The sequence below is a fragment of the Meles meles genome, chromosome 16, assembly GCF_922984935.1.
Source record: "Meles meles chromosome 16, mMelMel3.1 paternal haplotype, whole genome shotgun sequence".
In the NCBI taxonomy this organism is placed as follows: Eukaryota; Metazoa; Chordata; class Mammalia; order Carnivora; family Mustelidae; genus Meles; species Meles meles.
Window position 1 is genome coordinate 82744444 of NC_060081.1, and position 26593 is coordinate 82771036.

General features: G+C 62.1%; 1 protein-coding gene across 2 annotated transcripts; it reads left to right on the plus strand.

Annotated features, from left to right (window-relative positions):
• Positions 1 to 5022: 5022 nt before the first annotated feature.
• Positions 5023 to 13055, plus strand: OPRL1 (opioid related nociceptin receptor 1). 2 transcript variants are annotated; one of them, XM_045980240.1, is made up of 4 exons: positions 5023 to 5602; positions 6113 to 6376; positions 10642 to 10997; positions 11095 to 13055. In XM_045980240.1, exons 2-4 carry the CDS (start codon positions 6144 to 6146, stop codon positions 11616 to 11618), a joined length of 1113 nt encoding a protein of 370 aa, XP_045836196.1. In that variant the 5' UTR covers positions 5023 to 5602; positions 6113 to 6143; the 3' UTR covers positions 11619 to 13055. The 2 variants fall into 2 exon arrangements, with proteins under 2 accessions (XP_045836196.1, XP_045836197.1); XM_045980241.1 differs by lacking the exon at positions 5023 to 5602 and having other exon boundaries at positions 6291 to 6376; positions 9843 to 10997.
• The last annotated feature ends 13538 nt before the right edge of the window (positions 13056 to 26593 follow it).

The window sequence follows — 26593 nt, forward strand, 5'->3', positions numbered from 1 at the left end:
GGCTGCTTCTCTGTCCACTGAGAAAATGCTGAGACCCCTGAGTTGACCTCCAGCCCTACACAGGAGTGGAGGCCAGTTTAGGACTGATGTGAGTGAGGCTCGGTGGACCCTTCCCCACAATTCTGGGACCCCTGATGTACCCCAGGGCCCCCCCCATGTCTGTGGTTGCCAGTCCGTCAGCGCACCCCCAGACACCGGAACCGAGGGCTGCTGTAGTCTAGGGGCTGGAGATGGGGGTGGGCAGAGGAGATGTGTGTGCGAGGGTTTGTATGTTCTTGTGTGGGTCCATCCGTGCGTCTGTGAAGGTCCTGCATGTGTTCCAGGGGCGCTGAAAGCAGGATGGTCAGCAGGCTTGCTGCCCAAGGCGGGGTGGGGTGTGGGGATAATGGGGGACCCCATCCTCCTAGCCTGTCCCTGCTGGGTCTGGATGCAGGGAGGGAGAGCGGAGCCCAGGGTGCTGATAGACCAGGTAGGTCCCACACGCGGGAGAGGGAAATTCCCCAGGCTCAGCCCTGCAGGGCTCCTTTCCAGCCCAGAGCACCTCAGGCCCCAGTCCCTGGGCCACATCCTGGCCCACTGTGGCGTGGCGTCTGCTGGCGGCCAGCTCCTTCCCCCACCCCATTCTTACCCACCCCTGGATCCCCTTCTGTACACCCCATACTTTCCACTTTCTAGGGTCTGAGCCTCCAACTGAGCCCTGACTCCCTGGGGCTTGTTGACACCGTTGCCTGGCAACCAGGAATCCCACCCCTTCCGCCCTCTGTGTGGGGGAGGGGGAGCGGGGATGGGGGACTGGGAGCCGGGCTGTCCCTGGGGAGGGAAGGGCATGAGCCGAGTGGGGGTCCAGGTCCTCGGAGGGTGCCTCCTTTCCAGGGGCCAAATGTTTTCGTCTGTGCAGGGCCTCTTCCTGGCTGGAGGAAGTGACTGTCCGCTTTCGCAGCCCCCGTGCCCTTTCTTGGCATCCCGGGGAGCCCCAAACGCACTCTTCGGGGGTCTTTGGGGCCAGCTTCCTGGCTGGAGAGGTCTTGGGGGGCTAGTTTTGGGGGCAGAGGGCATCGCTTATGAGACCTTCCTGTCTGATAGGTTTTTCCTGACGCATGAGCCAAAAGGGTTCCTACAGCCGCTACTGTTCACAGGAAAGGGATACTGGGGCAGAGCTCAGGACCCCTCACCTCTTCCAGGGCAAGTTTGGGGTCTCGGGGGTCCTGCAAGTTCCCAGAGCCAGGTTTTGCTGAACCCAGAATTTCTGGGTCCTGGGTGCTGGGACCTAGATTTCTGTGGTCTGTTTGCATATTTGTTAAGGCCGTACTGTCCCACAGCCAGTTCACTTATCAGGTATTAATTCTGTAACTCACCCGTGCACTCGTCAGTGTGTTCTAGAATTTGTGGTGCTGCAGGTCGCACCATAATCTGCTGGTGCGTGGGGGACCTCCAGGGCACCCTCATAACGGTCTCCTTCGTTCATGGATGTGTGTCAGGCAATGGTGCCTTTGGCGGCTTAGGACCACCACCCCTGAGCGGGGAACTGTCCTGGCCTTGGGGGTGGGATCTCAGCGGAGCTTTTGGCCTTTGTGCCCCCATATCGCAGAGCCTGCACCAGTCCTGAGCTCCACAGAGTGAATGACTGTCCACCCTTCCAGCCCCCAAACCTTGGCACAAGCTGTTCCCTGGGTGCTATCCATTCCTGCCCAGCATGTGCCTTCGGGGTGTGGCCTGGGCCTTGGGATTCAGCACCCACCCTGGGGCTTGTTGAAGACAAAGGTCTCTGGGATCCAGAAGCAATGAGGGCTTAGGGAGTCTCACCTAGCCGGCAGCCTCCTCCAGGCAGGCCTCCTGGAGACACATAGCCGAGGCAGGGGCTGCTTCTGGCTCAACTCTGTTCTCCTGTGCGTGCTGGTGAGTTTTGGGAGACAGAGGTCTGGGCTCTCCTCTCAGCTTCCCAGGTGGCCCAGGAGGCCTCACAGAAGGGGAATTGCTTGCTGGCTTCTGGCAGTAGGGTGGGTTTTATAGGGCAAGTGGAGGCATGCTTTCCTGCAGGAAGGGACTTGTAACTTTCCCTCCGTTTTTGTAGGGTTGAAAAACTTTGGTACCCCTCCTCCCTAACCCTCATTGGCTTGGTGCCCACACGGCTCACATTCCTGCAAGTAGCTTCTTCCAGCTCCTTCCCACACCTTGTGGATGGCGGAGGTGCCGCCCGTGTGTCTGGAGCCCAGCACCTGGGAGAGATGACCAGGCAGCCGTCTTTCCTCTATTTGTGTCCAGGACTCACATGTTTTTCAAGGGCTTATGGAAATGCTGAGAGCTAAAGGCATGTTGATGGTTCTGGAGCCTGCAAATAAAACGCCAAAATAAAATTCAAAGCTTTATTAAATGACTACAGAATTTAACATTATATTGAAAAGCCACGCACAGCTCAATTCTCCTCTTGCCTTACTTATATAACTATGGTAAAGTTAAACAAACAAATTTATCATGATGAAACTCAGAATCGTTAAAGCCCTTTTACTTTTTAACAGCACAAGTGGGCTGGGGCTGACCTGCCCCGGAGCGGCTGCTCTGTGTCTTCCGTGACTGTGCCGGGATCCCTGAGCACAGCCCAGGGATGGGGAAGCAAGCTGAGGCACAGGGGAGGGGACAGCGTGCCTGCCTGGGGCCGTGAGTGGTGGCGTTCCCAGGCCCCGACTCACGAGGCAAGAGTAAAGTGCACTCGCCCCTCTTTGTGGGTGTAAATCTCTCTGGGACCCGGTCTGGCCACGTAGGCCACGACTCCCGAGTGCAGCCCAGGCAGCCGAAGCCAGGGTTTGTGGACACGCATTCTGTGCTCATTCATGTGAGCTGCCTGCTTTGGGCGGTCCCTGGTTTCCCTGTGATATGGGAAACAAAGGCCAAAGAAAAATGAAACGTCCTTACGACTTATAACCCATGGACAAATAAATCCTTGACCTTCCTCTGGGAGCTCAGTGGCCCTGATGTTGACTCTTCACTACGGGCGACCTTAACCAACCCCCCGGGGTCCTGTGAATCTACTTTCTTTCCTTGAGAGAAAGAGATAAAAAGGGGGTGGGCAAGTGGGGTGGGTGGGGTGTCGGGGAGGGACAGAGTGTGGGGGGGGAGGGTCCCAAGCAGGCTGTCTACTCAGCACAGAGCTTGATGTGGGACTCGACCTCACGACCCTGAGATCATGACCCGAACGGAAATCAAGAGTCGGATGCTGAACCGACCGAGCCCCCCAGGCACCCCTGAGTCTACTTTAACATACAAAAATTCCTCTGGAAACTTCCTTTATCTCTGCTCCCCAAAAGGTATGTTGGCCGCCGTCCGCCAAGCGTATGATCCGCCAATATACATTGGAAAGGTCCCATGACCGCGGGTTTACTAGACAGCGATAACACTGTTTTCCTAACAGTCGCTAGCCCCCTCGGTGTCCTGGAAACCTTGCTTCTGAAACACCTCAGAGGCTTGCGCTGTCCCTAACCCCTCCAACTTAAAAGTGTGTCATCGGCCTGTCCTCACAAGGCCCGTGCAGCTCTTTGTGCCCACGGCCTTGTCCCTGTGCGCTAATAAACACACCTTCTCCCACTGAAGACTGCTTTCTTGGCTGTTGCCTCCGAACCCTAACATTTCCACATCACCTGTGCGTTTTGTTTTGCCTGCATGGGACACAAATGCTCTCTCATGGAACGTGTCCCTGCTGTCCCCTGTGAGACACCTGTGTTCGGTGTCTGAGCCTGGCTGCTCGGGGGTCCAGAGAAGCCCGGGCCACGTCCTCGGTGCTGCCGGCCCCTGCCGTGGGGTCCCTTTCGTGTCCAGGGAGCACAGTCAGCCTCCTAGCCTGGCCACTCACGAGCCGGGTGACCGAGCCTGTCTTTTGCCTTAGACTGTCCTGTGAGGGGCCAGGGATCTGCCTCTGGCTATCCGTTGTGCCAGGCCCACTGGGTGCACTCACATGGCCTTTCCAGACCAGCCTCATGGCCCCAGTCTGTGCCTGAGCAGGGAAGCCACCGGAGGCCACCGTGGAACGCAGCTCTGTGGGCTCCTGCCCGCGGGGGAGGCTGCGGGGCTAAGCCTCCTTGGGCTTCTGGCTTCGTCTGGAGGGTGTGGGGGCACGTGAGTCTCCCGGGGGTCCGGAAGCCTTGATCTGTGGGTCTCCCTGCTCTTGCCCCTCCATCGTGCGCCTCGAGTGCTTGTTGCTGTGGGTTCACGTGTGCGTGGCCCATGTGTTTGTGCCTGTGAGCGTGTGTGTGCATTTCCGAACCCACGTTTTTGTGTTCAGTCGTGTCTGTTGGGCGTCTTCATGTGTGTTTGCGGGCACGTGAGCCCGCGTGTCCCTGCGTGTCCCGAGGGAGTGTCTCCGTGCTTGTGCCCCATGTCTCCATACTGTCCCCGAATCTGTTACAGTGAAGATGCAGAGGAAAGTCCTGGGGGACAGCTTGGGATGCTGAGTCCTAGGGCATCTGCCTGCTCCGTGGTCTCCTGGTTTGCCGGGTATCCTAGCAACGCTGCTGCACGTCGCCTGGCAACCAGGGCCCCATCCTCGGAGATGGATGCTCCAAGTGGGTCTGGGCTGTGTGAGTAGAGCCTGTGCAGGAAGAAGGACCCCATGACTTGGAGGCTGGTCACTCAGCTAAGGGGTCACCCACACAGCATGTGACCCCAGTGCGAGGAAGGAGGCAGCTCCGTGGGCGCTGCTCTGCTGCATGGGTGCTAGGGGCCCAGGCAGTGAGGAAATGAAGCTCAGCTGTCCCTTTGGGACCCAACGGGGGCCAGGACACTCTTGGTGTGTCTCAGAGTGGCAGATGGATCTGGGTTTCACAACGCCGAGGCTTAACGCTCCCGTCTGCAGAAAGCTGGTGCCCAGGCAGTGACCTCATGCGCGGGGACTGAGGAGCCTTCACCGCGGACCTGTGGAGTGCGCAGTGGGCACCAGGGTGCACCATGGAGTCGAGACACCCTGCTGGTCCACAAGGCTCTGACCCACGTGGTTCTGGCCGGGCAGGCACCCTGCTGCACACACACCCTCCTCTTGGCCTGCCCCTGCTCCGCTGGGGACACCTGCTGAGGGGCCCTTTCTGGGCCCAGAATGCCAACTGGGCTGGTCTGGGTCCACCTGAGGCCCTGTCTCTGTGTGTTAGACGAGGCCCCGCCTCCGTGTCCCAGTCTGTGCGTCTTGTGTGCGTCCCCGAGTCTCCGTCCCATGTCCCTGTCTGTGTCCTTGTGTGTATGTCTATCCCTCGACTCAGTTCCCGTGTGGATCTGTGTCCCTGTGTCTGTGTGAGGGAGCCGGTCTCTGTCGTTCATCTCGCCGCGTGCACTCAAAGGACATTCAGTGCAGGGCCGGCGACCTCCCTTCCCTGCGGTCCCTCACCCCGCCCTCAGGGCCCCTCCTCCTCGGGAGCCGCAGGCTCCGCCCCATCCCCCAGCTCCGCGCCGGCTGCGGCATCTGGTCTGGCGTCTGCTGGGAAGGAGTCTCGCTCCCGCCGCAGCCGCAGCCGTGCAGCCCCGCGCGGACCTGCGGCTGGTCCCGCAGTGGAATCCCAGCCCCGCGCCGCCCGGGCTGAGGGTTAGAGCCGCCACAGCCTCGGCTCCCACGGAGGTTGCTAAGGTAAGGCCTAAGCTGCGGGGTCGGGGTCGGGAGTCTGGGGTCGGGTGTGGGCAGACTGCAGCCCTCGGCAGGACTGGGGAGGGGCAGGAGGGAGTCGTGTCCTGTGTCCCACGGGTTTCTGGGTGTGTCTCTGCCCCTTCGGTGTCTGTGTGTGCCCGAGGTCAGGTCTGGACGTTTCTGTGGGTGGTGTGCCCACATGGATAGCTGTGTGCCCCTGAGCCACTGTGGGTGGACACGTGTGTCGGTGTGTGACTGCGTGACTACACGCGCAAGTCCATGCAGGAGACTGTCGGCTGCGCGAGACCGCGTCCGCCTCTGCACACACGCCTCTAGACACATCCCTGTCTGTGCACACAGGTCTGCTCGTCTCCATGGTTTCTGTGTGTGCGTGTGTGCCTCTGCGTCCACGGCTGTGGCGGGGGGTGGCGGGGGCCACGCACCCTGTGCTTGGAGGCCTCTGGGCTGGGTGGGGGTCAGGTGCTGTGGTCATGTGTCCCTGTTCTCTCCCAGGCACCAGGTGGCTTGCACACGGGAAGGCAGAATGGAGTCCCTCTTCCCTGCCCCGTTCTGGGAGGTCCTCTACAGTGGCCACCTGCAGGGCAACCTGTCCCTCCTGAGCCCCAACCACAGCCTGCCGCCCCCCCACCTTCTGCTCAACACCAGCCACGCCGCATTCCTGCCCCTTGGGCTCAAGGTCGCCATTGTGGGGCTTTACCTGGCCGTCTGCGTTGGGGGGCTCCTGGGGAACGGCCTCGTCATGTATGTCGTCCTCAGGTAGGCTGGGGACCCGCCCACGCCACGGCAGAGGGGAGGCAGGCAGGGGCTGTGTGGGGCGGGCCTGCCAGGTAGACATTCTGCATCTTTCCCGTTCAATTTCTGGTCATGCTGTCGGGTGGCGTCAGGGGCAGGGTCGGTTCTGAGGCCCTGGGTGCTCCCGTCTTCACGGCTGGGGCACAGGACTGTGGGGAGAAGGAAAGGAAGGGATCAGCCTTGCTCACCCTGGTCCCGGTAGGCGGGAGGCGGGGAGATGCAGCCGTGTCCCCGCTGGAATGTCCCCCTGACTCCTGACAGATCACATCCCCGATGGGGGGGCGCCCAGCCACTGTGGGAAGATCGCATGGATCTCACCGTGACCCTGTGAGGCAGCTCCGGCTCAGCCAGTTCCGGGCCCGAAGCCCCTCCCCTTCGGCGACTGCTGGGGTGGGGGGTGGGGGTGGGGGTGGGGGTCTTGGTTGACTCCAGCCCGCGCTGGTGCTCAGACTGGGAAAGCCTGGGGGATCCGAAGGGCTGGCCAGGCTGCAGGAGAGGGGACGTCATAGGAGCAGCCTGGGGACATTGTGAGGACGGTGTGCGTGCGTGCGTGTGTATAACGTAGGTGCCAGCATGCACACGCGTGTGTCCGCACACATGCACGGGCGAGCGTGTCCACACATGAGGTGGCGTGTGGTGCGGCTGCCTGTGATATGCATGTGTACCTCACAGCCGGGCACACGTGTACAAGCACACACAGGCAAGTGTGCCCCGGCACACCGAGTGTGAGCGTGCACACGTGTGAGTGTGAGACCAGTGTGGTGTGAGCGTGCACACGGGCGCGCACAGGTGTGTGTGTTGGTGTGTGTGGTGCACACTTATGCAGGGGCAGGGACGAGCAGCCGTCTGTCTGCCGAACCCCAGGGACCGGACTCACGTGGCGCCCTGCGGCTGGGAGTGTGCTGCGGGTGACAAGTGTCCCAGCCTGCGGCGGTCTGCTTCACCCTTCCTGTCATCACTGCTTCTCGGTCTCTCCTCTGCCGTGGGGCATCCACACTCAGAGCCACATTCTCGTCCTCGTCAGAGCAGCCGGGGAAGGTCCCCAGAGACACTGATGGGCGGGGACCAGCCTGCGCATCAGGACAGTGTATTCTGACCCCGCCGACTGGGATCAGCTGCCCCAAGGGTCAGAGACACCACTTGCAAGCCCTGCTCTTCTTAAGAGACTTTATTTTATTTTTTTAAAAGATTTTATTTATTTATTTGACAGACAGAGATCACAAGCAGGCAGAGAGGCAGGCAGAGAGAGAGGGGGAAGCAGGCTCTCCGCTGAGCAGGGAGCCTGACACGGGGCTCGATCCCAGGACCCCAGGATCATGACATGAGCTGAAGGCAGAGACTTAACCCACTGAGCCACCCAGGTGCCCCGAGACTTTATTTTTTTACAGCAGTTTTAGGTTCAAAGCAAAGTTGAGAGGAAAGAACAGAGATTTCCCTTATGCCCTCTGCTCCCTACATGCATAGTCTCCCTGTTCCCAACATCCCCACCAGCATCGTGCATTTTACAATAATAACAGCTTAGTCTCATAACTGAACCTACATGGGGACACCTGGGTGACTCCGTGGGTTAAGCCTCTGCCTTCTGCTCAGGTCATGTTCCCGGGGTCCTGGGATCGAGTTCCGCATCGGGGGGTCTCTGCTCAGCAGGGAGCCTGCTTCCTCCTCTCTCTCTGCCTGCCTCTCTGCCTGCTTGTGATCTCTGTCTGTCAAATAAATAAATAAAATCTTAAAACAAAACTGAACCTACGTTAACACAACCTGGTCCCCCCAAGTCCGTAGTTGACACATGGCTCACGCTTGGTGTACATTCTGTGAGTTTTGACAAATACCTAATGACATGTGTCCACCATTTAGTACCACAGAACCGTCTCCCGGCCCCGAGACCGCTTCATGCTCTGCCTTCTCACCCCCCCACCCCCCGAGCCCTGGCAACCACTGGTCTTTCGCTGTCTCCATTGCTCTGCCTTTTCCAGAAGGTCATGTACTTGGAACCGTACACTGCAGCCTTCTCAGACGGCTTCTTCCCCTTAGTGATTTACACTTAAGCTTCCTCCATGTCCTTTCGTGGCTTAAAAGCTCATTTCTTTTTTTTTTTTTTTAAGATTTTTAAAATGTATTCATGAGAGAGAGAGGGGGAGAGAGAGAGGACGTAAGTGGAGAGCTGGGCAGAGGGCGAGGGAGAAGCAGACTTCCACTGAGCAGGGAGCCCAACGAAGGACTCCATCCCAGGACCCCGGGATCATGCCCTGAGCCGAAGGCAGACGCTTCACCGACGGAGCCCTCCAGGCGCCCCCATAGCTCGTTTCTTGTATCACTGAATATTGCTCCGTTTTCTGGCCCACTCATCATCACTCACTGCAGGACGTGGTTGCTTCTAAGTTCTGGCAATTATGGATATAGCTGCTGCGGACATCTGTGTGCGGGTTTTTTCTGGTGTAGATGGAAGTTTTCAGCTCCTTTGGGTAAATATCAGGGAGTGTGTTTCGCTTGGTAAGAGACCACCAAACCGTCTTCCAAGGCGGCTGCGCCCTGTTGCCTCCCCCAGCGACGGCGACGGTTCCTGCGGCACCGCACGCTCGCGGCCGGAGGTGCCAGGGCTCCGGGTTGTGCCCGTTCCAGGAGGCGTCCCGGTTCTGATTGGTGAGGTGTCTGGTACCGTCTTTGGCTTTTTTTTTTTTTTGAGAGAGCGAGAGAGAGAGAGGGAGAGAGAAGGAGGAGGGATCCAGGGAGGGGAGGGGCAGAGAGAGACTCTCCAGCAGACCCGGCCCTGAGCAGGGAGCTCCAGACGGGGCTCAATCCCGGGACCCTGAGATCAGGACCTGAGCCCAAACCAGAAGTCAAACACTGAACTGATTGAGGCCCCCAGACACCCCAGGCTTTCTGTTTTCTTACTGTTGAGTTTTAACGGTTCTTGTATATTCTTGACAGCAGCGCTCTGTCAGATGTGGCTGGGGCTCGTCGCCTGGTTCTCTCGATCCGCTCCGTTTTCCTGCCGGCTCTTTAAAGATTTTATTTATTTATTTATTTGGCAGACAGCACGAGCACAAGCAGGCAGAGAGGCAGGCAGGGAGAGAGAGGAGGAAGCAGGTTCCCCGCCGAGCGGAGAGCCTGATGCGGGGCTCGATCCCGGGACCCCGAGACCACGACCTGAGCCAAAGGCAGAGGCTTAACCCACAGAGCGGCCAGGTGTCCCTACCTGCTCTTTTTAAGACCATTTAGATCCTCTGAGCCTAAGTGTCCTCCTGTACCGAGTGTGGACCAACATTGCCTTTCAAAATCTTCAATGAGAATGAAATCCGTGGGGCGAGCTTGGCTCAGATGTCTGCTGTTGCGGCCCTCGTGCTGTTATTTGGTCTTAATTAAGGCCTGTTCGTGCTGATTCCAAATCCTTCTCTAAGAGGCAGAACTGACCCAGATCCTCTTACGGCAGGTTCAGTGACACGGAGCCTTGTCCCCGCTGGTGTTGCTGCAGCGAACACTGTCACGCCCACCATCGCTCCTCACACCTCTGTGACCTCATCACGACGACCATCACTGCTGTCTCCGTCTCCACCACAGTTACCAACCCCCACCCTTTTACCACCCCCACTTCCAGCCCCCCACTTCCAGCCCCGACACTCACCACCCCCGACACTCACCACCCCCGACACTCACCAATATCATTACTATTGACTCAGTCAACAGATATTTCTTAAGCAGCTGTCATGTCCCCAGGCGTGTTCTTTGGGTGCAGCCAGACCACGTTAGCTCCTCTCCCGTGCCTGTCACCATCTCCCATCTCTGTCCCCAGACCACAACATGGCTGTGACGGCCGTTGATGTGCTCTTCTAGACTTCGGAGCCCTTAGAAATCTCTGGTGTCTGTAAGGCCAACCTTGTAGTCCGTGAAGGGTCTTCAGGAGGACTCGAAAGGGAGGAGGAGGACAGGCTCTTTTTCTCAGGAGTCCCCCCTCTTTGATCCCATGTGGAGTCAGATGTGTGCCCTGCTGCCCTACATACCCACCTTCTCCAAAGCAGACCAGTCTTCGGGGCTGGAACCCTTTTGTGTGTGCCGGAAGGACTGTTTGCTCCCCGGTCCATGCCCTTATGCTGGGCCCAGGAACCTGCATTTTAACAAGGGCCTCAGACTGGGCGCTCCTCATGGTGGCCATAAGAAGGGCCCTGGCCTTTGCTGCCAGGTCCAGCCGTGGGCACTGGATGAAGCCTCCCTCTTCCCTGTGCTCCCCGCAGACACACCAAGATGAAGACGGCCACCAACATTTACATCTTTAACCTGGCCCTGGCAGACACTCTGGTGCTGCTGACACTGCCCTTCCAGGGCACCGATGTCCTCTTGGGCTTCTGGCCATTTGGGAACGCCCTGTGCAAGACGGTCATCGCCGTCGACTACTACAACATGTTCTCCAGCACCTTCACCCTGACCGCCATGAGTGTGGACCGCTATGTAGCCATCTGCCACCCCATCCGAGCTCTCGACGTCCGGACGTCCAGCAAGGCTCAGGCTGTCAACGTGGCCATCTGGGCTCTGGCGTCCGTTGTCGGCATTCCCGTTGCCATCATGGGCTCGGCGCAGGTCGAGGATGAAGGTCAGTGGGCGGCCCCCCTTCCCCAGTGCTCCCATTGCCTGGGTCACAGAGGGTCCTTCCCGGTCCACCCACCCTGACCCTGGTTTTCTCCCCGCAGAGATCGAATGTCTGGTGGAGATCCCGGCCCCGCAGGACTACTGGGGCCCCGTGTTTGCCATCTGCATCTTCCTCTTCTCCTTCATCATTCCCGTCCTCATCATCTCCATCTGCTACAGCCTCATGATCCGGCGGCTGCGTGGCGTCCGCCTGCTGTCCGGCTCCCGGGAGAAGGACCGGAACCTGCGGCGCATCACGCGGCTGGTGCTGGTGGTGGTGGCCGTGTTCGTGGGCTGCTGGACGCCCGTGCAGGTCTTTGTGCTGGCACAGGGCCTGGGGGTGCAGCCGGGCAGCGAGACGGCTGTGGCCGTCCTGCGTTTCTGCACCGCGCTCGGCTACGTCAACAGCTGCCTCAACCCCATCCTCTACGCCTTCTTGGATGAGAATTTCAAGGCTTGCTTCCGAAAGTTCTGCTGTGCCCCTGCCCTGCGCCGGGAGACGCAGGTGTCCGACCGTGTGCGCAGCATCGCCAAGGACGTGGCCCTTGCCTGCAAGACTTCTGAGACGGTACCACGGCCCGCGTGACTAGGCGTGGACCTGCCCATGGTGCCCGTCAGCCCGCAGAGCCCATCAACACCCAACACGGAGCTCACCCAGGTCACTGCTCTTTAGGCTGACACCCGACCTGGGTCCTGGGCATTGCCGGACTTGCGGACTTCTGTGCGGCCTCAGAGGGCCTGGTGACGTCATGGGACAGGTCAGATGGTAGCTGCCCTCCTCGTGCGTAGCAGAGAGGGGACGCCTGCCACGACTGCGCCCGGCCAGAGCCCCTGCCAAGACACTGACCCTCAGGGGACTCTGCGGGCCTCTCCCCAGCGGCACCCTGCGGGCTCTGGGTGTGGGCACCCCTGGAGGTGTGACAGCAGTGTTCCACCTGGGCCCTGTGCCACGTGCTCTCCGTGGGGGCCTGCGACCCCTCCTTGGGGTTTGGAGCTGCCGATGCGGACTTGCCTGGGCCTCGATGGCCGTCACTTCCTCGTCCCCCACGCCTGCCTCTGAGAGGTTTCTGAGGGGCTTTTCGCTCCCGAAGCACAAAGAACTATCAACGACGGATGTGGCCATCCAGGGGTGTGGAGTTGGCCTGGAAGGACAGTGGGATGCTCGGTCACCTCAGGCCACGTTGTCATTCTGGAGACAGCCCCGGAGTCCCGGTCTTGGCTCACAGCGCTGGAGTGGAGGGGCGCCGGGCTGTGCTGTCCCTCCGTCCTCCACGGCTCTCTTGAAATCAGAGGTCAGCCGTTTTGCAGCCGACAGGACCCTGTGCCCTGTTTGGACCCTTGTGGACCTGGAAAAGGAGTGGCTGTGGGGACAGACTCTGCTCTGCCTCTCTGGCGACCGGCCCCGGCATCACTGACAAGCCCCTAGGGGTCTGTGGGGGAGGCCCGAGCTTCCCGCCGCCACTGTGAGAATGGTCTGGAGTGCGAACACTGTTGCTGGGGAGGGGGCTCCCTGCCGTGGTCCCGGAGGAGCCCCCTGCCCACTCTGTGGTTGGGAGCTGCCGTCTGGCGACTTGCAGACGCTCTTTCCTGTAGATAAACTGTGGAAATCCAACACTGAGAAGACCATCTGCCTCCACCCGTGAGCCGAGCTGCTCACGGCCCCCCCTCAGCCAGGGGGTCTCGGGCACCTGCAAAGAACAGGAAGCCCTGACTCTGGGCGTCTCCGGCTTCAGGGAGCCCAGCTCTGTGGGTTCCTTCCTTGGAGGGACGGAGCCGTGCTGCCTGCAGAGCAAGGCCCTGGGGCCTGGAGATGCCCGGCTAGGCCATTTTCGTGACAGGCCGAAGGACGGGGCTGGTGGGACACGCTGCTTCATGTATTGATGCGACCAGTGTCCTTTCCCCCACACGGGACCAACCCTGGTCTTGTCTCCAGGGGTCGTTGGGGCCACCATAAATCCCTTCCCACCGAGCAGGTGTTTCTGACTCCATGGGGTGGGCCGCTGGGTACGGGGTCCTCCCACCTGCTCTGGGCTCCTCACCTGGCCAGGCTCTGTCTTCGTGGGATGGTACCCTTGGAGCCTGCGACTTCCAGAAGGTGTGATTTCGTGATGCGCTGGAGGTCTGTTCCCTTTCCTTCAGCACCAAGAGTTTCTCCTTGAACAACCGGCCACAGCGCCTACCTCCTGCCCCTGCGGCTAGTGGCGCCCTGCCGGTCGGGGTGGGGGCGCTGCCCGTGGGGTCCCAGCTTCTCTGGCCCCACTTCGTCTCACAGATCCCTCCCAGCCCCCTCCTCCTCCCTTGAGCAGACCCGGCAGAGTTTGGAAGATGAACAGAACAGCCTCTGTGGGTGGCCCTGAGATGGGGACGTGCCCCCGGCTCTGGTGCAGACCCAGTTTGGTCCAGGTTGACCCTCGGCGTGGGTGGCCCTCTCAGAAAGAGGGGCGTCCGAGGGGGCAGCGAGGGCAAGCTCAGGGTCGAAGTGTTTGGGCCCCGCAGGGGGGCTGGTGTGCGGTTTCACACCAACCTTGATGCTGGGCGCTTGGCCGTTCAGGCGGACATTGAGCATCAAGGGGAAGTTTGGGACGAGAGGCCTACAGCAGCGGGTACCTGAGGAGCGCTCGGGAGGCCTGCGGTGGGGCGGGGCAGTGCGGGTGGTGCGGGGCCCTAACATGCTCACCCCCGCCCCGCCCCGCGGTGAGCATCTGTGGGGAGATGGGCCCGGAGGGGTCAGGCGCTTTGGCTGGGGTGAAGAGCCCTCGCCGGCCCCCCCGTCGTCCCCCCATCGCGGCCCCCCCGCACCCCCCCCCCCCACTCCTTGGCCCTCCCTCGGCTCCCACCGGCTCCTGGACTGGGTCCCGTCTCCGCACAAGGACAGCTGGCGTTCCCTTGCGGGCCTGTTGCCCGCCAGCCGGGTTGCCCACCAGCCGGGGCCGGGTTGCCCACCAGCGACGCTGAGACCGCGGGATCTCTGCCAGGATGCCGGTGCCGTCTGCCCCCACAGGGGACTTGGAGCCCGGAGGCTAGGACAGTCTCTCTCTGGGTCGAGGGTTCCAGAGGTCCGGGACACGCCCCTCTCTCGCCCATCTGCGGAAGTCGAGGCTGGGCTCGGGCACAGCCAGCTTTGGGGCTGGGGCGATGGTTGGCGTTTTCCTGGGGTGCTGTCACCAGCTTGGGCAGGATCTTGGGAGGACCCCCGTCTCCTCGTTTTGGCTGGCCCGTGGCTCCCGGTCCTCGGGGTCTCACCCTGGAGCGAGGACCCTCCCTTGGTTGGAGTGGGGGCGGCAAGGGGTTATGTGTGCGGCTGGGCTGGTCCTGACTTGCCTCGGTCCCTGCCAAGGTGCAAAGTGTTGCGGGAGCCTGGGGACAACGGGGGGGGGGGGGGGGGGGCGGGTCTCTTAGTCTAGCGGTCCTCCCCTCCCCTCCCCTCCTGTTCCCGCCGCTTCTCAGGAGCACAGCCCCTGGTCCCTCCCTCGTTTGCACCCGCTCACACCTCAGATGGGTGTTGATGGGTGTTGAGAGCCTCCGCTGGTCTCCTCAGAAGCTCGCAGGGATGGTCGGTGCGGAGGGCTGCGGCCGGCAGAGGAGTGACCGCGCTGTGGGGAGCGGGACTCAGAACCTTCCAGGGAGAGATGCGGGTGTGAGTGGTGGTTTAAAAAGTGTCCACAGGCCCTGCGCATGGGCTGGGCTTGGGGACTTGCTTCTACTGAACAGAATGTGGCACGTGGCCTCCAGGACAGTCTTGAATGGCGTCGAGGCCCCCTCTGGCCTCTCCCTGCCCACCTGCTCGCCCCCTGGGGCCAGCCACCAGGCAGTGAGGGTGCCCCAGCAGCTGGGGGAGTCTGGGTGGCGGGGACCCGAGGTGTCCTGCTGCGGGCCATGCAACGGGACCTCCTTGGAAGCAGCCCCATGGCTCTCGTCCAGCCTTCAGGCGACCGGAGCCCCAGCCGCAGGCCTTACCCTAACTTCAGGAGAGCGCCTGAGCTAGAACCATCCCCAAACCGCTCCCGAATTCTCGGCCCACGGGAGCTGTGAGACACGGTTTCAAGCCGACAGATTCTGGGGACATTCGTTACGCGGCCGCGACCACGGTGTTGCCAAGGAAGAGAAGGGCAGAGGGTGTGTTTGAATTGTATCAGGCTGAGGGACAGGAGAGGTGGACGGATGCGGGTCTGAGCTCCGAGGACACACGTGACTAGGGACGCTGGAGTGTGTGACAGGCAGTGGCCGTGCACCGTGGGGTGACCTCACGGGTGGTGAATGGTGGCAGGCGGACGGACGGCTTGGAGCTCCCCGCCGCGAGGACGACAACTGGTCTGGGTCCCGGGAGCTCTGGAAGGTATTGAGAGGTGCCAGTGACCCCGGGTGGCACGGCCTGAACCCCGGATGGAACCAGCTGGGAGCCGTGGGGCCAAGGCTGGGGATCCGGGCCAAGGCCCGCTAGGGCAGTTTCCGGGGCCTTGTCCCCCCTTCCCAACTCCTGGAAGAAAACGGTCTGTGAGAGACCAGCCCCTCAGTGTCCCCGCCCTGCCCCTGGAGGCTCAGCGTGGAGCTCCTGCTGGAAGGCTCTAGACCCCAGGCCACACCCCAGGGAGAGAGTGTCCAGATCCCGCCCATCAAGTAGCAGATGTCCTTTCTAGACTGTGGGTGTCCAGAGGTCCTGGCAGAAGGGCCCTGGGTCCTAGAGCAGGATTTGAGGAGGCCACAGGCTGAGACATGGAGGACACAAAACAGGTGTGGGCCACAGCAGGGGGGGTCAAGAGAGGGCACAAGAGGGGCACAGGTCTGCTGGTGAAATGACACCCAAGTTTCCAGCGATGAGCGTGCATTCCGTGGCCTTCTTGGTGGACTGAGTCTGTGGTTTCGCAGTAACACGCGGCTGACCTGCCCCAGGTGTTCCCACTTGTTCGTACTGTCTCGGGAGGAGCCAGCCTGCGCGTCCCCGCGAAGAGATCACAGTTTGGGTTTCTTTCCCTCCAGATCACGGCTGTCAGGGAGGATGGGGAAGGGGCACCCAGGGAGGTTGGTTGTGTCTGTGTGGCTGCAGGTGAGTAGAGTCGGGATGTCTGCTGTGCCAAGAACGTTGGCCTGGGTCAGATCGGTGGGGGTGGGGGGGCAGGACTTGTACCCCCGCAGCCTCTCACCCAGGGGCTGTCCAGGTGGCAGACATGGACAGGGCCAGGCTCACGGATATCTCTGCAGGTGTGGCGGCTAAGCTTCGCGGTCTCTCTCTGCATGGAGAAGGTAGCGATGGGTTCTGAGCAAGTGGGCCGTTCCTCCAAAGCGACAGCACTTGTCCTAAGATACCCCGGGGCGCTGATGGGAGGGGTGCTCAGGCCCCTGGACACGCCATGTGCTCTGGGAGGTGTTTCCGAAGCTCTCACCCAGGAAGCGCAGAGGAAAGGGGTGGGACGGGAGCACTTTAGCTCCTGGGCTGCGGCTGGTGTGGCACAGGAGATGCGGACGACCAGGGACGTCTGGGGCAGTGTGCGGTCAGGGTCACGACGGAGGCCAGGCGGAAGGGCGTCCAGCAGAGCAGACCCGTGGCCAGCACAGCCAGAACCAGGCCGGTCGCCTTCTGCTCGGCCTTGCCCAGAGCTCTGGCTGTGGAGCGCAGCTGCGGGGCCCATGGCCGACGAGGCAGGTCCGCACGGAGCACGCGGAGGATGCCACAAAGCCCAGGACCGGCATGTGGATGCAACCTCGAACCAGGCGCTCTCAGGCTGTGGGGAGCTCAGCCCCCACAGCAAGGGCACCATGATGGCGACCTCGACCCAGACACAGGCTGGTGATCTTCGCCCAGGAGGGTGTACCGGGGCCCGGGGCGGGCGCTCGTGGTGGCCAGCATCCCCGGGTGGTGGTCCACACTCACGGTGGCCAGGAAGTCGGTGCTGGCGAAGCGGACCTGGCGGTGGACAGCCGGCACCCGTTTGCAGAGTGGCTCCCCGAACGGCGGGGGCTGCGTGGCCGCCCGTGACGCGGGCGGGCGGCGCCAGCACGAAGAGACTGACGGCCACGGCCAGGTTCAGGAGGGACACGTGGGTCGCCGTCCTCCTGCTGGCCCCCTCAGGATCATGCGGAGCACAACCGTGCTGCCTGTCAGCACCGTGGTGTGGATCAGGGAGTACGCGGCCGCAGCAGCTCATGGAGGGTGGCCTTGGGCCTGGTGCCGTCGTCCGGGTGTGGTTGGTGCCTGTGGTGGCCTGGAAGGGGGAGTCTCTGCTTTCGAGGGGACCCAGCCCAGCAGCCTGCATTCTGAGGTGGGACCCCGGGCTGGTTGCCCGTGCCAGCCAGTGGGGAGGCTGGGTCGGGGCCTCCGGGCGCTCTGAGACATTTGGGCTTTGACTCTTAGCTTAGCACAGCAGCCCCTCGTGCTCTCCGGCAGAGGCCGTGGCCACCTTGCAGGGTGGAGGACACGCGGGGTCTCTCTCCGCCCTCCCCTGTCCTGCCCCCACCCGCATGGAATCTGCGAGGGGTCAAGGCGGCGCCTATGCAAACACACCTCCCAGGCTCACCGCTGCCCCTTCAAATCCAGGGTCCCGAAGCCGGAGCCCTCCCAGTCACACCCCTGCGGGACCACAGCTCTTTGCCCCACTGACCTGTCCGATGACACGTGACCAGAAGTTGGTGACTCCGGTGGTTGTGTGCAGGCGGCCAGTGCCGGCTGGGGCAGGGGTGGTGGAGGGCGGCGAGGCCCACGGACGGGCTCTCGCCAGGGTCCCTGTCAGCTCTCTGCCGTCCGGGGAGCTTTTAGGACCTGCCCGGGCAGCGGCCTCGGTGGGGCTGGCTTCCCAGTGAGTCTCCAGCCTGGCGGCAGCTGGTGCCACACAAAGGAGCCATGAAGCAGGGAGGCGGATCCGCTGGCTGACACGGAGCTCTGGGAATCGGTGGGGGCAGGAGCTGTGGTAGTGCCTGCAAGCCCCAAGGGTCCCCATGGCGCTCACTGGCCTGGGTGGATTCTCCAGCCAGTGGCCCTGGGGTGCGCGTGTGTGCGTGCACGTGTGTGTGCCTGTTCCTGTGTGTGGGGGGGCCTGTTCGCAGTCGGAGGGGCCATGTCTGCGTGCCCCACCGAGCACATCTGTGCCTCCGTCTGGGGGTCTTTGTGGACTTGGGCACCCTTATCTGTGCGTGTGTGCACCCGTGTGTGCGCGTGCGTGCGGTTTCTGGGGGAAGCTCTGTACCTGTGTTTGGGGGGCTCGGTGTAGGTCCGGCAGCACGGAGGGATCTGAGGGTCTGGACGTCTCTGTGTGGAAGCAGAATTTCTTGCTCACAGACAACCCAACTCCTCTCCCTCTCATCGTTTTTTTTGCCGAGAGAAGAACGTGCGCAGGCAGGAACCACACAGGCGGTGGATGTCTCCGGAGAGACGTCTGCCACTCGTCCCTCTCCTGGTCCCTCCGTGAGCTGCCCACCGCCACCGGCCGCTCTCACAGTCTTGTTCCCTGAGACCCAGACCACGGGGTTGCTGCAGACCCGGACGGTTCCTCTGCGTGACTTCTGCGGAGACGCGGCAGCCGACGGCCGGTAGGGGCTCTCCCCACCCAACCCACCCACCTTCTCCCCTCACCAGCGTCGTAGTCTTGTGTTCCCAGGGCCTGAGTCAGGACAGGAGCCCGGGTAGTTGCCCCAGCACCCCGAGGCCACCAGGCCTGATGCCATGACCGGGGCACCAGCCTCCCATGCTGTGGGCCCGGAGTGTGCCACAGCAGGATATGGGGGGCCTGCAAGCCTCAGCCAGGGCTCCCGCCGCCGCCCCAGGGCTGAGAGCCTGCACCCCGCAGGGGACCCTCCAGGTTAGACCTGCTGCCGTCCCGGAGGACCCCACGCCGCCCCAGTGGGCCTTCACTCCCCTTCCCGCAGGAAACACGGGCCTGGGTCGCTGGTGCGAGGAGGGCCTGTAGCCACAGCTTCGAAGCAGCTCACCGTCCTACGCGAACACCCTCAGATTCCAGATTTCTTACAAAAAGTCGTGTTTATTCATTTGAGAGAGAGCACGTGAGCAGGGCGGAGGCCGAGGGAGAGGTTTGAAGCAGACGCCGCGCCGTGGGCGGAGCTGTCGCAGGGCTCGATCTCACGACCCTGAGATCATGACGCTGAGATCCTGACCCGAGCTGAAACCAGGAGTCGGACGCCGAACCGACTTCACCCCCTGAGGAACCCCAGATTTCACAGATTTGAATGAGGAGATTCTCTTTGAGACATGAGGATCCCTGTCCTCCCTGCTTCTCTGAACCCTGGGTACCCAGGGTGAGCGGGACTCTGTGGTCTGGGCGCGCTCCGGGCTGAGAAGCAGCAAGGCCACGGCTGGAAATCAGGAAGTGTGAGGAGAAGGCGTGTGGGTGGCTCCTTCCTACAGTCTGGGGCTGGACTTCTTGATTCGGGGATACTTCTGGGGGGGGTGAGGTTAGGGTTAGTTCACGGTTCCTGAAGACCAGACCCAGGATGGAGAGAAGGTCGGGGCCTAGGGCACGCACGGCCCCATTCCCCTGGCCGTGTTGGCAGGTGTGTGGGCTGTGCTGAGGGGCTGGCCACTCTGGGCTTGGTTGTGGGCCTTCCCCGGGAGGGGTGCGCCCTGGGGTCCCCTTTCCCTGATGACCTTAGGAGGGGCCCCGGGCTCTGTGTACCCTCTGGCCAACGTGGAGCCGACCGGTGTCTTGTCTTGCCCTGAGCACCAGTGCTGAGGTGGGGGTTCTTCCCAGCAAGGGCCGCCCCCGAGGGCACCTTTGCATCCCTCCTGCTTCGCCCCCTCGCAGCAAGACACCAAGCACCACCCCAAACTTTCCCTGGAGCGGGTAGTTCCAGGCAGGTCTTTCTCAAGTCCTCGGCGGGGGGAGCAAGAGCTCGGTGTCAGAAGGAGGAGAAACCTCATGGGGCTCCCTCTGAGGCTACCCTGGGTCAGGGTTTCACCCCGCCAGTGTCTGGCTGGGTCTGGGACTCTGAGTCCCTCCCAGACTGGCTGTCGGCTCTCCTGAGCCTGTCCTGGGGGCTGGCCGGGCTTCCCTGCAGCCTGGTACATCTGAAGTGGGGTGGGGGGTAGGAAGAGGCGAGGGCAGGGAGCCCAGGGGCAGCAGGGGCTGGAGTAGAACGGGGGTCCCGGCTGTGGGTGCCCAGGACCCCCGGGAGCTGGCTCCAGCCTTGCAGGGGCGATGGCTCCCATGACTCCCAGACGCCTCTTCCCAGCCTCAGAAGCCCTCATCGGAAGCCCCACAGCCCGTCATCCGCTCTGTGGGTACTGGGGCGTGTCAGCCCCTGCACAGGATTTCCACTTCAGAAGTGAGTCAGGCCTTCGGAGAGGAGCCTGGAGGAGGGAGCCGGGCAAGGCGGTGTGCGTCATGCTAGGTGTTGGTGAGCCCGGGTCGTGCACTACTGTGTGCGGCTGTTCACGTGTCGGGGAAAGCAGATCCAGAGACCCCAGGGACGGTCCTGTCCCCCCAGAGCAGGGGCAGGGAGGGGCGTGGCCCAGTGTGGCAGGCAGGGAGTGTCAGGACCCTGGCAGACACAGCAGGAGTGGAGGGGGTTAGCGAGAGGCAGAGGAGAGTGGAGCGGGGCAGGGGGGCTCCCGCTCAGTGTGGGGCTCGGCCAGGCGCCCTCACCTCCGTAGCTTTATTCTCAGAGTCGCTTGTGTGTGGCGGTCACTTTCCACCCTGACTACACCGGTTGACTTGGGCCTCCGCACACGCACACGCACGCACGCACACGCACACGGTGATACAGGCACCGCAGACACGTGCACAGACACACGGAGACGTGGAGACACACGCTTATGCACGTGCACAGCTTCCCTGTGCCCTGTCTCAGCCCCGTGCGGGCAGGCCTGGGGGGTAGGGAGGGGCCATGTCCTGGGGCTGGAGTCCAGGCCTGTCCCCTCTCCTGCCTCCCCCTCACCGGCTCACCAGGAACAGGGACAGCCTGAGCTTGAGGCCCCTCCGGTGAAATGCTGCTGAGAGTGCCTGGGTCTTGGCGGCTCTCAGTGGGTACCCGGGGAGCATAGCTCACTGGAAATGGGCAAGTGATGCAGGGCCCATTTCCCTACGATGGGAACCAGGTCCTCCCACTTCTCCGGGGAAGCAGAGAGAGCTCTGGATTTAGGAAACAGAGGGGAGCTCCTCTCCCACAAGACTCCCTCCCCGGCCCTGGGCGCCCAGCTGCCTCCCTGCCTCCAACAGCCAGTGGGCCCTGAGCTGTGCCCAGGAGGACATCGTGGCTCGGGGGTTCCTGAACCCGCCCAGGGAAGGTGGGAGAGGCTTGGGGCAGCCAGACGAGGGTCCCAAGAGGCTTTTGCACAGTCTGCTCTCAGTGACCCCCACCCTGTAGAAGGGAAGCATCAGGACAGCCTGAGCTGTGGTCCTCAGAGGGAGAGGGCCTGGGAGGTGAGGGGGCGGAGAGGACCGAGGACGCTGGGGGGTCCTTTGTAGGAGCCCTGCCCTGGGGGTCTCTAGGGGCAGCCAGGACAGAGGACAGGACAACATCCAGAGTCCAGCTGGCTGTGGGCCGCACCAACACCACCTGGGGCCTTTGGGAAGCAGGGTTTGGGGTGGCGTCGGCTGGGCCTTGAGGCCACTTGCTCATGGCCTGCCTGGGCTTTGGCACCCGCCCTGCCCCACGTGCCCACCCCCTGGCCCCTCCAGAAACAAGCTGAGAAACACCCAAGCAGGACGGAGGCCGATGGCCCTCCAGGCAGCCCAGGCCCTTCTCAGCCTGGGAGGCTCGTTGAGGCTGCCGCTTCCTGTCCCCTGGAAACTCAGAGCGGGAGGGACGGGGAACTCACGTGGAAATGCAGCCACAGATGGGAGGGCTTCTTGGTGGTGACATTTCCCTCCTTCCTGCCCGGGCTCCAACAACCAGAAATAGGCCCTGCTGGGTGGGACCTGGGGGCCTTCCGAGATTGGGGGTGGTCTCCCAGGTGGGCTGGGTGCACTTGGGGAAGGCAGTGGAGGGGTGTCTTCTCCTGGCCTCCAGCAGAGCTTCTGTGGTCCCTCTGAGAGCCCGGGGAGGGCAGGGTGGGAGGGTGCGGGCCCGATGTGTCTGGGCACGTAAATATGCACGTGGGGGGTGGGAGATGGGGATGTGTCTTGACACCCTCCACCTGGGCCAGAGAGGGACTCAGGAACAGGCCATCTGTCTGCATGTTTATGCCAAAGGTCAGTGGGCAGGCAAGGCTGGTCTGGGCTTCTAACATTCCTGCAGAGCCATGATTCAGGCCAGAAGGCCAGGGCGAGGGAGGGCCTGGAGGTGGACAGGGCTCGTCCCTCCGTGTGGGGCTCCTGTCACACAGCTCAGCTTCATTCTGGTCCCTGGGAGTGTGGGCAGCGGCCTTTCCCACAGGTGTGGCCAGACATGCTGACCTTGAACCCAGCTGTCTGTGAGCTGGTGATGCAGGGGTGGTGGGAGGTTGGAGGAGTGAGGCCAGGGTGACCTGGTCCTCCCATCTCCCAGGGCCTCCCCAACTCCTGGGCAGGGGAGGACAGACGGAGCCGGCAGCTAGTAGGGCCAGAGCGGTGGGTCCTGCTGGGTGAGGTTGCTCATTCCCTCCCTCTTCCCACCTGCCTGGCACCGACCCAAGCTCAGACGATGGAGCCCGGCCTGAGCCTGATGGAGAAGCTTGCTGACCCTGGGGCCCTGCACCAAGCACACTGCCCACGCTGGCCCACCGTGCGGGGTCTCAGCACACCCGTCCTTCTGCCCCCGTGTTCACAGAAGCTCCTGGTCCGTGCCTGCCCGCCTGCGGTCTTCACACCCAGACAGTGGGGTGTGGCTGTCTGGGACGGTCCCCGAGGCCCGGCACTGGCGAGGGGCCGTCTCCGGCGGGAAGGGCGTTGGTGATAGGGCCAGGTGGGCAGGGCGGGCCCGGGTCCCGCGCTCGCTGCCCACCTTCTCCTGCGCAGGTGCTGGCGACCATGCGTGTGCTCCCGCCGGTGCCCACGGCCTCTCGCTCGGCCTTGCTCCTGTGCACACGCGGCCGGTGGAGACATCTCTGTACCCCACTCTGGGCCAGTGCGCGGCCGCAGTTCGTGTTCCTGCTCCCGAGTCTCCCCCATCCCCTGGGGAACATTTCCCAGGGTCCACCCCCCCACGTCACCTTCTCTTTGGCCTCTGTGGCCAGTGCACGGGGTCCCGCCGCGGTGGAGACCAGCAGGCCAGGTGTCTGCCCGGCTCCGGGGCAGGGGGCAGTGTGGGTGCTGGGAGGGGGTTTGAGGGGCTGTGCTGGGTCCAGAGTGGGGGGTGGTGCGGGGAAGGGGGGGCAGGGCTCAGCGGGGGGCCGTTGGAGCTGGCTCGGCCTCTCCCTCCCAGTCCTTGTCCTCGGTACCAGCCCTGTTGTTTGCGCCACAAGTCGGCATGGGCTGCTGAAGGAAGGATGCTCCGGGAGTGGACGGGGTGCCTCAGCCTGGTGACCCGGGCCATGGCCCTGCCCCGCCTTGGGCCTCCTGCTGGTGAGGCTGCCCTGGACTCCGCTTCTGGCTCACCGGTCCAGACACTGACACGGGCTGGGCGTGGGCCAAGCTCCAGACTGAGGGCTGAGCCCCGAGGAGGCTGCCACGTAGGTTGGGCCGGACCAGGGCCTCGGTCTAGGGCGTATGGGGGGCCTCTTGCTACTACCCTGGCAGCGGTCAGGAGAAGGGACTGAGGCGGGGACCCCCAGACCCAGCTGAGGGCACAGCAGCGCCAGGCCAGCCTGGGGACGGGGGACGGAGGCGGTGAGGGGCCCGGATGCCCAGTGTCACGGCAGAAGCTCTGGTGTAGCTTCGTGGCGGCCTTCGGCCCAGATCAGGGCTCCCCTCTTGTGTGCGGAGTCCCTCCAAGCGCTTCCCTGGGGCTCTGTCTCTGTCCTGTTACTGGACTGGAGGCCTGCGGTGTAGTTAGTGAGTCCTCGGGGCTCTGTCTGGACAGCAGGATGTCCTCCCTGAAGCTCCAGGAGCTGCCAGGTCTGTGTGCCCCACGCCTGTCCTGGAGTCAGGCACCGATGGGCTTTCCAGTCGCCGTGATAACCCTGTCCAGAGAGGTCACACCGGTGTCCCGGCTGGCTGTGCCCTCTTAAGAGCCTGTGACCCTGCGGCTTTCAACATCCCTCACAGGACGGAGGGTGACCAGCCCCCCTCTCCCAAGAGGCCCTCTCAGATTAGCTCCGCACAACCCAAGAGCGGCAGCCATTTCCCCCCCGAAGGCTGGGGGTCACGCGCAGGATCCCCTCTATCTCCTGGGCCAGGGGGGCTTTGTGCAAAGCAGCCCAACCCTGACCCCCAGTGGCTGTTCTGGGCACTGCCGGAGAGAAGCCCCGACCGCCCAGCCCTTGGAACCTAAACAATAACCTGGACGGGCCCTGAGGAGGGCTCAGGGGTGGGACCCAGGCCTGGTGACAGGATGGCTTGCGGCTCATTCCACACGTCCGTGAGCTTCCCGGTTGGGGGGTGCGCGTTCCTGAAGATTCAGGGACACGTAGGTCTCACCCCCCGTAGCTCCTCTCTGGGTGGTCTTCATCGCGCCAGAGGCTTGTCTTTGAGGCGCTGCTGGGGGCACTGGGGCGTCCTGGAGCCGCGGCGTCTTGGCTGTGCTTCTCGGGCTGGGTCGCGGCACCTGGGGAGCCGGGGGAGCACTAGAGGGAGCAAGCGAGCTGGAGACCGGGAGGGGTGAGGCTGAGGGCGGGCAGGGGTGAGGCTGAAGGGGTCTCTGTCTGTGGGCTTCGGGGGCCGCAGAGAGTTTCAGGCAGAGGAGGGGTGTGTCCGCATTTGTGCTCCGAAGCGATCGTTCCGGTTGGTGGACAGGGGGTGGACGGGGATGGCAGCGGCGGCGGCGGCTGAGACTCCAGGCTGGTCGGGGAGGGGCCCGGGCAGGCAGGGCCTAGGGACCGGCTGACTTGCAGAGGAGCTGTCAGGTCAGGTACAGAGGGGCCACGGGGAGGGCTGTGTGTTGTGTGTGTGCAGTGTGTGGCGTGTGCGCGCGCGTGTATACGCCGAGTGTGGCGTGTGCGTGCGCGTGTATACGCCGAGTGTGGTGTGCGCGCGTGTATACACCGAGCGTGGTGCGCGCGCGTGTATACGCCGAGTGTGGTGTGCGCGTGTGTATACGCTGAGTGTGGCGTGTGCACGCGTGTGCCGCACATGCTGGGTGTTGTGCACACGCGTGTGCAGCGGCTGGAGTTCTTCTTTCTGCCTCTGCTAATTTTTTCAGTCCTTCTCTACTCGGCAACTGGACTGATTTCTCTAAAATCCAGTAGGATTATGTCATTTCTGTCTCTAAAATATTTAAGAACTACTCATTAAGTTAGTTGCAAATGAAACGATGGGATGGTGTTTGGGATTTGCTTCAAGATCGTGCTGTTGGCGTGGACGTAGAGCGTCTGGCACTGGTCTGCGTTAGAGCTCAGCGGCGAGCATGGGCAGTCCTGGTGTTTTTACTTCTGTGTGTGTGTGGAATTCTGTCAGGACCAACTGTAATCAAAAGACTTTGCAACGTCAAAAAAAAAATGGCTGGGTGTCCTGTTGGTTCTTGCTTCCAGATTTTCTGTCTTTCGTTATCTTTGAACTATTTTATAGCTCTGTAATTGCAGAAAATTGATTGCAATGCAAATGTTTCTTGTTCATTGAAATGCAAATTAATTTTGTCTGGTGGAAAGCGCTGATGGTTGCTTTTGGGTAGTGACCGGTGGTGCACCCCCTACAAATTCGGTGATTGCCTGCGTGTGTGTTTGTGGTTTGGGTTTCCCTTCGAAGTGGGTTGTGACGTTTTTTGGTTTCTTCATCCGAGAGTGTTGTAGGTTGAGTTGTGTCCTTAAAACGATCACGCTCAAGTCCTCACGCCAGCCCCTGTGAATGTGACCTTATCGGAAGTTAGGTCTTCAGAGATGTGATTAGCTGAGACGAGGTCCTGCGGGAGTTGAACCCTTACTGGAAGAGGGAAATTTGCCCGCAGACACGGAAGGTGCAGCGAGAGTGCGGGGGTGCACGCCGGACGCGGGTGCGGAGACGGGGCTGATGCCCTGGGGGCCGCGAGGCTGGGAGAAGAGACCCAGGTGCTCACCCAGAGGCCTCGGACGGAGTGTGTGGCTCCCAGAACTGTGAGAGAATAAGGTTCTGTTGATTGTGGCCCCCCCACCCCAGGACCCCCATCCCTCCCCGCCTGCGGCCGGAAATGCGCGTCTGGAGCTCCCGTGCTACTGCTGCTCTCGCTGCTGGGCTCTTTCCCTCTCCCGAAGCCCCAGATGGAGGGGTCAGGCCTATAGGAAACAAGGCGGGTGGAGGGGGTCATGGAGATCAGCCTGTACTTTTTCCTAAAGGGGGAAAAAATGCAAAAGACAAAAACCAAATCATTCTAAAAATGTTCAAGAATAAGCTTTTGGGGGCGCCTGGGTGGCTCAGTGGGTTAAAGCCTCTGCCTTCGGCTCTGGTCGTGATCTCAGGGTCCTGGGATCCAGTCCCGTATGGCGCTCTCTGCTCCGTGGGGAGCCTGCTTCTCCCTCTCTCTCTGCCTGCCTCCCTACCTACTTGTGGTCTCTCTGTCAAATAAATAAAATCTTTAAAGAAAAAAAAAAGAACAAACCTTTGAAGGTAAACTCATGATCCTTATGTC